General features: G+C 35.4%; 1 protein-coding gene across 5 annotated transcripts in view; it reads right to left on the bottom strand.

Moving 5' to 3' along the window:
* Positions 1 to 12,397, bottom strand: part of CERT1 (ceramide transporter 1) — an 84,500-nt gene that overhangs the window by 49,201 nt on the left and 22,902 nt on the right. For 4 of the 5 annotated variants that reach the window (XM_068177241.1, XM_068177243.1, XM_068177244.1 and 1 more), the window contains exon 3: positions 8,997 to 9,113. The exons of the other annotated variant lie outside the window; for it this stretch is intronic. In XM_068177241.1, coding sequence (XP_068033342.1) covers positions 8,997 to 9,113 — 117 coding nt within the window. The remainder of the gene's footprint in view (positions 1 to 8,996; positions 9,114 to 12,397) is intronic. 5 annotated transcript variants of the gene reach the window in all.

The following is a 12,397-nucleotide window of genomic DNA, read 5'->3' as shown; positions in this document are numbered from 1 at the left end:
AACCCACACAGCACAATAATTATTACCCAAGGTAGCTGAGCTGGAAAGACTGAAGTTGACAGAAGAGCAACACAAACTTAACACTTATGTACACATGAGAAAAATGGAGTTCAAAGTCTACTTGGTTATGGGAAATACTGTACTGTACTGTACACACACAGGACAGGTAACAATCTGCAGATAGTTCTAGAGATGAATCACATTTAGTGGTTTGCAAGCTGAGTAAGTTAAACTCGTGGTGTTGTAAAATGGTAGCATACAAGATCCACAAAATAATCCTACATTCTATACAACACATACAGGATCCTAGTGGGAATACTGAGCTCTATTTTGGTGCTATACTTCACAGAAAGATGAAGACTGAGTTTGGAAGACAGCCATGGCAAGTATCAGAAACCTGTAAAAGACATCCACGTGAACAACAATTAAGGCATGGGGAACTGTTCTAGCAGAAAAAGACAAGAAACATTAAATGTTTCAAAAATTAATGGAATAATCTCTCTAGATTTACTGTAAGACTACTTAATAAAGGAGAACTCGTATTTTATGAGAATGGCAAGAAATCCCTTTGATGGCAGAAACAGACTAAAATGATTCCACAAACCCTTATTGTTATAAAACTTCTCAATCTAACCTATAGTGAAACATAGCACCTAGTAAGGATTACTTTAGATCACATTAGGGGAAAAATTACAATTAACTTTTTAAGTCTTCCTTCAGGACACTACTTCAGTTTATTTCTTTGCTCATCTCTGTACCACTCAGATGTCACTGAAGACCAAAAAGAAAAAGACAGTATTCACAAATGAAGGACAAATGAATTTGTAAAGTAAAACAGGGTGCTCAGATTGGAGACAGCTACATCCTTCTCCTATGTATTTCCCACTCTACCTAAGGTTCTGGTCAAAATCCAAAATAAGTAAGCTTATAACTGTCAAGTTCAGAAGCCTCTGCTTGAACATATTTTGTGATTTAGTTACCAAGGAGTAGTTTTGCAAACACTTAAAATTCAGCTTTGCTGGGAGATGTCAAATTTGAATACACAAGAACTTAAGTTACATATTTAAGATCAACACATAACATTGACAGAAACAGCAACAAAACCACATCTATGCTCCTGCATAAGCTTGAGCAACAGCTCGTAACTTTTTAGTTTCAAGATAGTACAGGGTACTTTTTTAACACCTTTAAGAATGCCTCTGCCACTCATCAGTGACTTGCCTAAACATTTCAGTCTTTTTAACAGGTAAACAGGCTTTTAAAACAGTTTTTTACAGGTTAATAATATAGGTGTCTGAATGCTGTCCTCAGCCTCCTCAGGCAAACTGCACTACTGCTGCAAGCCAGAGCCTCACAATGCCACAGTGGGAGAGTGTGTCACTAGCTTCTGAAGCAAAATGCATTACCACAAAACCAGTAAGAGTGTGTGTTATATAATCCATATCAGTGTCAAACAGAAATATTTAGAGTTTGTTGCATGCTGCAGAGCACCAGACAAAAGAACAAGGAAATCCAAATCAGCTTAATAAGAAACAATAGCTGACATCAAGATTACTTAAGAAACTTTTTCCTACGTGAAGGACATGGATACCAACATAGGCAAAAGGAGGTCTAATCATCACACTCCTACAATCCTCTTTATGAACTTGATAAATAAAACCAAAGTTGAACAATATATATCTACTCCCATATATCCCACGCTTTCCTTCATCTGCACTGTTGCTTCCACTTATGTCAGTCTTACTTGTGAATGGGTACAGGTAGAAGTATGGCCAGAGGAACTTTTATTAGTATGAAATGCTAAAAAATTAAAACATTAGGGAACCACAGTTCTTTTCAGACCTCAGCAATAAATGCTGAGGAAGCACATACTTTAAACACTACACATTATTGAAACAGCCAAATTTCAGGTGAGGAAGTAGAAGGAGAAATGGCAACAGACACTCTTCCTGTTGCTCCCTGCTATATGATGTACCTGAAGTCACACTACTACAAAGTTTTTATTTTAAAATAATGAACAAGACTGCATTTATAATTAACATTCACTCATCAGAATATATACCATTGCTAGAAATTGACAGTGACTAGTTGTCAATAATATAGTAAGCTGATGAAAGAAATGTATTCATAAAGGTTGCAATATCAAAATAGACTTCTGAAGACTATTTGCAGGACTTCAATATGCACTTAAATACAGTCTACACAAACATCTAAACTACTTGGTCTAGTAGCTCCTCAATGGTCTGCCAGAAAATAGGAACATTAAATTTAATGCACAAAACCATTTAATGATGGCAGAAATGTATACTTCTCATTTAGTACCTATTTTAAAAGTTTCTTCCATTAGTATGCTGAGTGAAAATATTTCTGTATCATTTCTCTGCATATACCATTCATTTTAAATTATCTTACTAATTTCAGCCCAGACTGGCAACAGATTTGGAGTGATTTATTGGCATGTCTTTATTGCCATTATCCGTATATTAAACCCATTCTAGGGCAGGGTTAGAGATGTGCAAAAAAGGAGAAAACTACCCTGTTTTCACAGAATGTTACAGCTCCACTTAAAATTGCTGAAAGCCTGTGGACAAGTTAAACATGTGCTACCTTTTCTGTACTCTCCCCTTCTTGTTGATAACCCGAGCTCATTATTTTATGAATTGAAACTCTAATACTGGTTTCTGACCTGACTAATTTTTTTGCTCTGGCATCCACTGCTAGTAAAATATTACTACGAGAAAGTTACCTCTATTTGAATTTTTCAATGTTATCCTATAATAGCTAAATAAAAATAATCTCATAGATCAATATTTACATACAGTATTCAAACAAAAGCTTGACTTTAAGTATGGTTAATGTGAAATTTCTTAAGGCATTGTAGGTTGAAGGAACTTGGATGTACTTGGATCTCAGTCTGAAGGTGACACATTCCAGTTACAGAACAAAAACTAGGAAGTGAGAAACTCTGGATGCTTATAGTCAAGTCTGAAGTGAAATTTAAGGCTTCCTCTGAGTTTAATAAAAGTTACTCATGCATAACCTCTTATACTTAAGTTCATAATAGAACTAACACAAGGATAGAAAGCAATTTTAATTTATAAATACTGCAATATTTTACCTGAAGTCCTTCACCTCAGTCCAGAAGCTGATTTGTATTACCAAGGAATTTAAGCAACTAGCTCAACCATTCAGAACAGGAACGATTACAGCAGGCAGAGGGGGGATCTGTTAGCTCTGGGTAGGTACTCTGCAGGTTACTCTGTTACTAAGATGCTTCTCAAGTGCAAAATCTTCTGGTGCTCTGATTTCATCCATTGGGACTTTTGCTTTTGAATGGTTTTGCAGTCATGTTAGAATAGCAAAAGCCCACTTCTACCCCTTGTCCTCTTACCTGGCTTCTGCTTCAACATCACCATTTCTGTTCTAGCAATATTTTTCCATGTGTAACAGCACATTCAGTAATTCTTTTAGAACAGTACATTGACAAGGGAAAACAAAACAGGAAAATTACCATAAAAATTAAATTAATGATTCTTAACACTTTATAGATAAGGTAACTGCTTTTTAGGTTACTTGAAAAGAAAGAAGCTCCATTTCATGTAGTTAATAACAGTTTTCTGAAAATTTCAGGCTGATGATGTTTTTGGGTTTTGAATTTTCCCACAACAATATCATAAAGTGCCCTTATTGACTGCAATCAAAACTATGCTGTTTAAAGTTTGCTCTGCAGTTTTCTAAACTGACTTATGAACTTAGATTGACAGTCAGAAAATAACCAACTTACAACTAAATATCTCAGTTCTAGGTTACTTGTTTGAAAATGTATCAGTGTTAAAGAAACAAAATTAATCAACTGCTTTAATAATTACTTAACTTTTTCTTAAATTTGAATTTATCTGATTGTCAAATGCAGTGTTTTCAGCTTTTCCGACCATTTAAACTAGATCTGCACTTAAACAATGCAAAAATGGTATCTAAAGCATCTTACTTGGTTTGACAACTGGTATTTTAAGAGACAAGTTGTAGTATACAAAACAAAAATTGTACAAATTAGAATTACTTAAAAGCTAAATTATCTCTGACCCCCAGGTTGCCATGTCTTCTCCCCATTCAAGGAGAAAACGCTAAAAACAGGAGATATAAGTTTTACTCTTCTTGATATTTCTGTATAACCCTGTTCTAACCAGCTAACTCCTTCCACAGTTTCTAAACAAGAGTGAAAACAACAAAGCAGTAGCCACTCCTTCACAGAATATTTTTACTGAGGGAGACAGGTCACTTTCATTTAAGGGGGATAGGTCCCTTCATCCCCAAAAAAAGGACATGTCAATTAGGTTTGGAAAATAGACACCTGATGCCTTTCACAGTCAAACTTTGAGATTCATGCCTCCTACTCTAGATATAAACACCTTGTACATCACCACTTCAAAATTAAAAAGAAAGCCTACCTAGTCCCTACATGGCAATTTGCTTGGTACCTAGGTACTCCTCTGAAAAATTACATTTTCCAGTCTGAAACAGCAAAATCAGATACTGTAAGAAGTTTAAGAAGACTTATTTCAATTTGACAAACAAAATATTTTGCAAATACAAGACCAAAAAAAACTATCCATTTATATTGCTGAAGAGTCATGAAGTCAATAATAAAGACATTAAGAGTCTATGGGCAGAAAATAAAAACTATGATGGAACAAAATGGGACAAACCTAAACTGATGCAAATTTCTCATAATGTATTAATTTCTAAATAAATTCTTATGAAGTTCTCAACTCGGGTGGTAGATTAACATTACAAGAAATCATTATCTTGATCTCAGGAGTTAATTTGCTCAAAATAAGTTTACTTATACAGATGTTTTTCACAACAAACAGCAATTCACTCTCATTTTCTCACAGCACTGAACTAACAACATTTAAGCCAGTTTATCTAGTATTAGGTTAGAAATTCCAAATTCCATTTTGAAACCATGGGAGAGACATGGAGGAGGCAGTCTTTCAAATTATTATTAAGAAAAGAGTAACTTTCCAAACAGATCAGCACTGTGGTGCTCAAGTACCATCAATGTTTTGACACCAGAGAAATGCCTGATCAATACATCTAATGAAACATTTGAGTAGGATGGACTCCTGGTTACACATGAACTACTTCCTCATTTGCCTCACTGATGGCTTGATAGTAGTTTTAGATTTATCCCTCCTCCAGTTCAGGACAATGAATAAACATTTTGAGCTATACTTGAAACACTTACTGTGGTAAGGATTCAGGAACCTCAATATAAAAAGAAAAGTACAATTATAAACCCCTCTGAAAATTCTAATGATTTTTATGCCTGAACATAAGCTATTTTACATTTCTCAGCCATCAGCTACTCATTGGTTTTGCTAAGCATGAAGTTTTTCTATGTCTGCTTATACTCCTATTTAATATAAAGTTAATTTTAAATCAGTGTTCTCTTTGTTTGGAGCACAATGAAACACAGTCAAAATTTCTGTCTATTTTTCTTACTCTGAAGATCAACAACCTTGTGACATGCTCCATTAAGTCTCACAAACACACTTTTGTTAGCAAATAGCTTAAGCAGCCTACCAGAACTACCTACCCACTCAGTAAACAACTAAGAACTTCAAAAACAAACAAAAAAGTACTTTATGCAGCGATAGACTGATGTTAAGAAAAATGACTGTTCAGTACAGGAAATAATTTCCTCTCCTGATTTTACTCAAATTATTACGTGCCATTTGAAGAACCTGTTTCTCAAACAAAAATGTTTTTTACCCAGAAGGAACTTTTGCATGAGGTCTGGTAACCTGACCAGAAAGCTCCTTCAGAAAATGTCAGAGTAAGCTGACAGAAATCTGAACTTTTCAGTGCAATGAGATATTCTGCCCATCTTCCCCTACTCCCAGTCAACCATGAGCTGAAGTGAATTAAAGGATGAATGAAGAGTTACTCCAAGGTTCACATACGTGTTGTTCATACAAATTTGAACGAAATATGGGATTGATTTCCAGATTCCATAAAAATACTTTCTTTCAGATCCTATCAAAGTTATATTGGATAAATGTACTGTTTCTTAAATATTTTCCATACAAACCTGTATTAAAAATTATAGGTTATAGCACTAACCCCTCAATGAAAGTACAGAAACAAGACATTTGGAGACATATTCTTTAAGAAGCACTAATAATTATCAGACTGAAGACTGGATTTGGACACTTCTGTGTTGTATTTAATTCTACCAAACACCTATTTATGTAAACACAGCACATTTCCAAGTGCTGGTCAAGATTTCCAAGGTTTCTGGTCATTAGATTACTGTTTATTTTTCTAAAATCATTAGAAGCAACAGATGCACCTGTACACCTACGTTTATCACACAAAACTCCTACTCTTTTATGAAGACAACAGAATATTGCACTGGAAAGAAGACGTTAGTAACTCTGATATTTCATTATATACTTTCAACTTGAGTCTAAGCTATTATTACAAGACTGCAGTAACTTCTGCTCTTTTCCTTGCTATGTTTTGATAATGATATTCTTGATATTTAGTTGTATAATACAAAAGAAATGTTTTAAAATAAAAATATGTACTGTAAATATGTATGGAAAATAATTTATTACTTTAACATATTAAATGTTTCAATAGCTTATTTAGAAGTCATGTGCCATAGTATTTTCAAGTCCATTTAAGAATGAAAACAACTGCTATTTGCCTTAAATACTGTTAACACTAGAGAGTAAAAAGAAGTATGAAAGAAACCGAGAAATGTCAAATAGCCATGAAACTGCAAACTACACATACTGGAAAAGCTGTAAGATTCAAAACAGTCAAGTCCAGTGTTATTACCTTAGGATAGCAAGATGCAAACTGAACTCTTTCTTGTCAGTTCAGCATATACAGAAGGACTGATCACCACTTCCTACTTGTAGACATACTTTTCTTCTGTTTTTACAATATTCCAGAACACCCTCATTCTTTAAAAAATAAACTGTAAAGTAACTTCATTAAATAATGAAAAACACTCTCTTATCCCTGTTTCTATACTAATTCTAAATACTAGAAAAAAATGAGTAGTGTAAATAATCAACCCTTCGTTCTTCAAACATAAAGGCAGAGATCTGGTACAATTTATTTATTTAAATAACTACCAAATTCTTGCAAAGAATGGAAGTCTGAACTGTCCAAACTTAAATTATGTTAAAGGGTTATTTTTTAAAGCTGAAAAACTGTACAATTAATCAGGCTTCCTTATAAAGAGAGATCACTTTAGGAATGCTAGAATTTGTACCCCTCAATATTCATTCATGATCTAAAAAGGAGGTTGAATAAGGCAATTTAAGCTTACCAATAAAAGCTTATCAATAATACCAGACAGACAAAGCAAAATAAACAGATACCTCCTGATAGGGGCTGAGTACTAATGCAGATAAAAAAATCAGTGTTGAAGAACACAAGATTTTTTTTTAAGTAGTACAGAGAAACAATGCCAAATCAACACTTCAAATGGCAAACTCTAAACTTTTACCATTCAATAATCTTGTATTATGAGTTGGGGATACCGTAAAGTTGCAGCTCAGAACGCAGCAACAGTTAAGATGAGCCTTACAAAAGGGAATAGAAAAATAGCATGAAAAAGGTTTGAGGTAGTGATGGGCAGAGTTTAAGACAGGATCTGGGTTTTTTCATCACTCATTCCTAGAGGATAGCATTTAATGACACAGACTGCATTTCGGCTTATCCAGCTTCAGGTTAAAGTTCTGCATTTCCCCAGCTAAATCATTCATGAAACTTAGTCTAAATTTTAGCCTAGGGCTAACAATTTCCATGACTACACTAAACCACATCTGAAGACCCTCCAAGCCTACCAGTTTCTGAAATGCCAGTTCTACAGATGTGCAGTCCAGTAACTTCAGTGTATCCTCACAAGAAATTTCTCTCAGGTATTGCACTAGGAATAAATCGCGGTATTGTTGTCTCAAGGACACACCACTATTAATTTTAAATTTTTTCATTAGACTACAGGAAAGAATCCTGGTTTTGCAACTTAATTTCTTATGCTTTAATATTACCTCTGTATCAAAATGAAGGCAAAATGCCAAGCTACGAAGGGATGAATAGTCCAATTGAGATGATTTTTTTTCTAGAAAAGCATTATCCAAAGGCAGCACTTTAAATTTAAGAATATGTACTGCTTATTGCAAGGAATGGCCAATAAAAGGTAAAATCTCTTAATTATACACAGTACCTATACAAACACCACTTAAAGAAGCTCAAGGTAAAAATTCATACCTACTTGGATATCTATTTCAAATTGTATTCCTGCAATACCTGTGTAACCCAGATTGAAAGGCTGCATTGGGCTAGGTATTGTAGTTTAATGCTACACCTTGGGACAGTACCTATCTTGTACCTGAAAATATAATGCACGTTTTGTGTACCTTCTACCTGACCTAAAGGGCTTGAAGGTCTGGTATTTTTTAAATGAAATTAATTGAGTTCATTGGAAGATATACAGAACAGATCAAAAAAGCTGAACCAAAATACGAAGAATAACGCCTTAAAAGACAAAGAGACAAAAGTCAAATACAATAAAAGTGGTCAAATGATGAAAAAAGGAGCCCAAAACCAGAATGATAACCTAGAGAACTGACTCTAAGACTAACAACATACATAAGAAGCAATTCAATAATCAGTGAGAAGATGGACAAAACCTTGAAAACATCACTCAAACATAATAAAAGCTTTTTTTGTTTCAAGCTAGAGAGCTCAAGAAAGGCTCACAGTTGTTAGCCCCCAGTAAAGTCTTATCTGTGAAGAACAAGTAAATTCCTTTGAAACATATTTAACACAGAGCTTCAATCTTGAGCTTTTACCTGCCATAAAGACCATGAGTATTTTAATGACTGAACAGGGAAGCTTAAACTCTCTGCAAGCACTATGCTTGATCTAATGAGGGAATGAGAATGGAAATTAGAAAATAGATAATTACATACCTTATGTTGTTCTATTGCATCTACCCATTGTTGTCTGTGGTCTGGATCCTGAGCCCGGAGGTACCAAACACTATCATTCACGCTGATATCAAATCTGCATTCATCAAAGTCATGGGGCTGTGACAGAAGAGAGTGTAAGAGTAGCTAAAATTAGCAACATGATCAACATTACCTCACAGATTATTTTGACACTCAAACACTAATTAGAAAATCGTCTACATTGTCTTCAACTCATCCTAGATTCTAAATTCTGTATTGTGTAGCTTTCTCAAATAATGAATATATACTGTCATAAGGAAAGATGCTGGTCTTCTGAAACAGGAAAGCTTGTGTAATATATTCTTATTAAAAATTTTTTTCATAAATAAATTCCATACATAGTAAGTTCCATATTTTCAAATACTTTGAAACAAATCCTTCAGCAAAATATCTACCATACCGGAAAACATTCCTACATATATATATATTTTAATTTCAAATCCTTCAGCAAAATATCTACCATACCAGAAAATATTCCTACATATATATATATTTTAATTTCAAAACAGGACAAGAACTCTGTAACATTACTGCTACCAGTATTGTAGCAAAGAAATACCAGGATAGAATCATAAAAGCAGACTATATCTAAATAACAAGTCAGAGCTGGAACTTACAAGCTGTAACATGTTCTGCCTCAACTATTTTCACCATGAATATTTCACAGATAATTGGAAGCCACATGCAATCCTTTCACACATCTCCACTCAACTGTATCTAACTTTCAGTTCACATGCCTTAAGTACTAGTAAGCTTTTACTAATGCAACAATGAAGCTGTTAAGGAAAGTACAGGGAAAAAAAACCAATGATCTAATCTGCCTTGTACCCTGACATTGTCAATTCAAAGTTACTCCTCAGCAAACATCCAACTGAGCCCAATATTCCCTCACACCCTTCATCTTTGAAAGCCATTTTCAAAGACATGTAATACAGACGTAGCTGAACACCTTTTTGAAATTGAATACCAAGAAAAAATATATATGAAAATAACTGCAGGAGGCTAACAGGCTCCAGGATAAAGGCTAGTGACACAGTCTGAAGCACCACAAATATTGCTTCAGATGCTGAAGACAAGTGTTAGGAATATTCTTTAGAACACAAGGAACATACTGCCAATACATTTATCTTGCAAACTAAAAAACTGTTAATCACTGACTATACACTCCACAAAAGAAAACCTAGAAGTAAGTCTCATTTGTTGTCATGCACACCATTCAAGTGTTAGTGAGATTTTTTTTTCAAGTAATTTGGAAACCAGAAGCTACTTACACATAAACAAACAAACACCTTTCTCTTTTTCTCTTTTTAATATACTAAGGAAGAAGAAAAGTGTAACAGAATAGAAATTACAAATAAAAAAATGAACTAGAAAGAGTTTAACAAAAGTACATAAAAAAACCAAAGTGTAAGCTTAAAGCTTCATATACTTTGTCAGGCATCTGAGTGTTCAATGTTAAAGAAATTTAAACTTCCCATAGGAAAAATTTCCAGTAACTGTAAGAACTGAAAATCAAGTCAAACAACAATAGCTACAAATTACCTAATACCTGACCATCTCAAGTTAATTAAATTCAACCAACTTTCAAAACTGGTTCTATACACTCCCTTGCCTTCACTGAACCAGACAAAAGGGTGTAAAAAGTGATAAGAGGTTGTTTGACCCTGGCTGGATGCCAGGTGCCCACCAAAGTCTTAGTCACTACCGTCCTCAGCCAGATAGGGGAGAGAGATTATGATGAAAGAGTCATGAATTGAGATAAGGACAGGGAGATCACTCACCAGTTACTGCCAAAGGCGAAACAGACTTGACTCAGGGAAAGTAGTTTAATTTATTACCAGTCAAATCAGAGTAGGATAATAAAAACTTTAAAGGCATCCCACTCATCCTTACCAGGCTCCACTCCACTACCTTTTTCCTCTACTTCATCCATCCAAGCACTGCAGGGCAACAGGAAATGGGAGTTGCAGTCAGTTCAAACATTTTCTGTCACTCCTTCCTCATGTTCTTTCCCTTTTCAGTGTAAGAACTTTCTCATGGCACAGAGACCTCTGTGATCTTCTCCAACATGTGTCCTTTCCAGGGGCTGCAGCTCTTCCTTAAGTGCTCCAGTGTGGGTCCTTTCCACAGGGCACAGTCCTTCAGACACAGTCTGCTCTAGCATGGGTCTCCCAGGGGGCCACAAGTCCTGCCAGCAAACCTGCTACAACATGGGCTCCTGTCTCCATGAGGCCACAGGTCCTGCTAGAGGGCTGGTCCAGCATGGGTTTCCCACACCCCATGGATGCTCATGGGTGCAGGGAGACAATCTGCTTTACCATGGTCTCCCCTACAGGCTGCAGGGAAATTTATACTCCAGCACTTGTTCATGTGCTCCCCTTCCTTCCTCACGGATGTCTGTGTCTGCAGAGCTGTCGCTCTCAAATACTCTCAGCCCTCTCTCTCAATACATGTTGTACAGCAGTTTTTACACTTTCTTAGGTATGTTATCACAGACGCAATATACCATCATCTCTGATGAACTCAGTTTTGGTAGGTCCATCTTGGATCCAGATAGAGCTGGGTCTGTGAGATATAGAGGCTACTTCGGCATCTGCACAGAGAAGCCACATCTGTAGCCGCCACAACCAAAACTTGCCATACAGACCCAACACAGGACAATACAAGTCTTCCAGTCCAGATCCCTCTTCTTCAAGCTGAATCTTCTATTACTAGTATTATTATTATTATATATGTGAAAGAAGTTTATCTGCTTTAGAACAACAAACTTGTCAAGGCAACGTGTCATGCTTATATGCCTGTTCCCAGCCACTCTTCTGACAGACCCTCATTTAGTCATGTGATGATCTACAACAACCAAAGATATTCCAAAAAATCACCCAAACATAAAATCTAGAAAGATTAGCTATCAAGGTTTTTTCCTGACATGATACCACTCCTCAGCTTGATCTCTCGTTCTTGAAGTCTTTTGGGAAGAGTTACAGGCAATTATATTGTATGTGAATAGAAAGACTTCCCAAAATTCATCTTAAAAGCCTGCAGTGCTACTAATCTCACACTTCCATATGGTGCACTTACTTCAGTTCACCATCACCCTTGCCTTCCCCCAAATCTCCTATCTAACCCAAACATCTTCTAATGCAACTTAAGACTATTAGCTCTCTTATTTTCAAAGACAGGTTTCTGTACTCCCCTTCTTTCCAAAACAGCTTCTAATATGTTTGAAAATTAATACCTTGTTGTGAAGACAAGGAAAGATGTTTTTTCTGAGGTCTAGAGAATACTTTAAACACCTTTCTCCACCATTTACTGTGTACATAATTCTGGATTATGTGTAGTTAAAAGACTAAGTTATCTATATA

This window comes from Anomalospiza imberbis, chromosome Z (genome assembly GCF_031753505.1).
Source record: "Anomalospiza imberbis isolate Cuckoo-Finch-1a 21T00152 chromosome Z, ASM3175350v1, whole genome shotgun sequence".
Lineage (NCBI taxonomy): Eukaryota > Metazoa > Chordata > Aves > Passeriformes > Viduidae > Anomalospiza > Anomalospiza imberbis.
The sequence above is the reverse complement of the archived record's forward strand: the minus strand, read 5'-3'. Positions and strand labels throughout refer to the sequence as shown.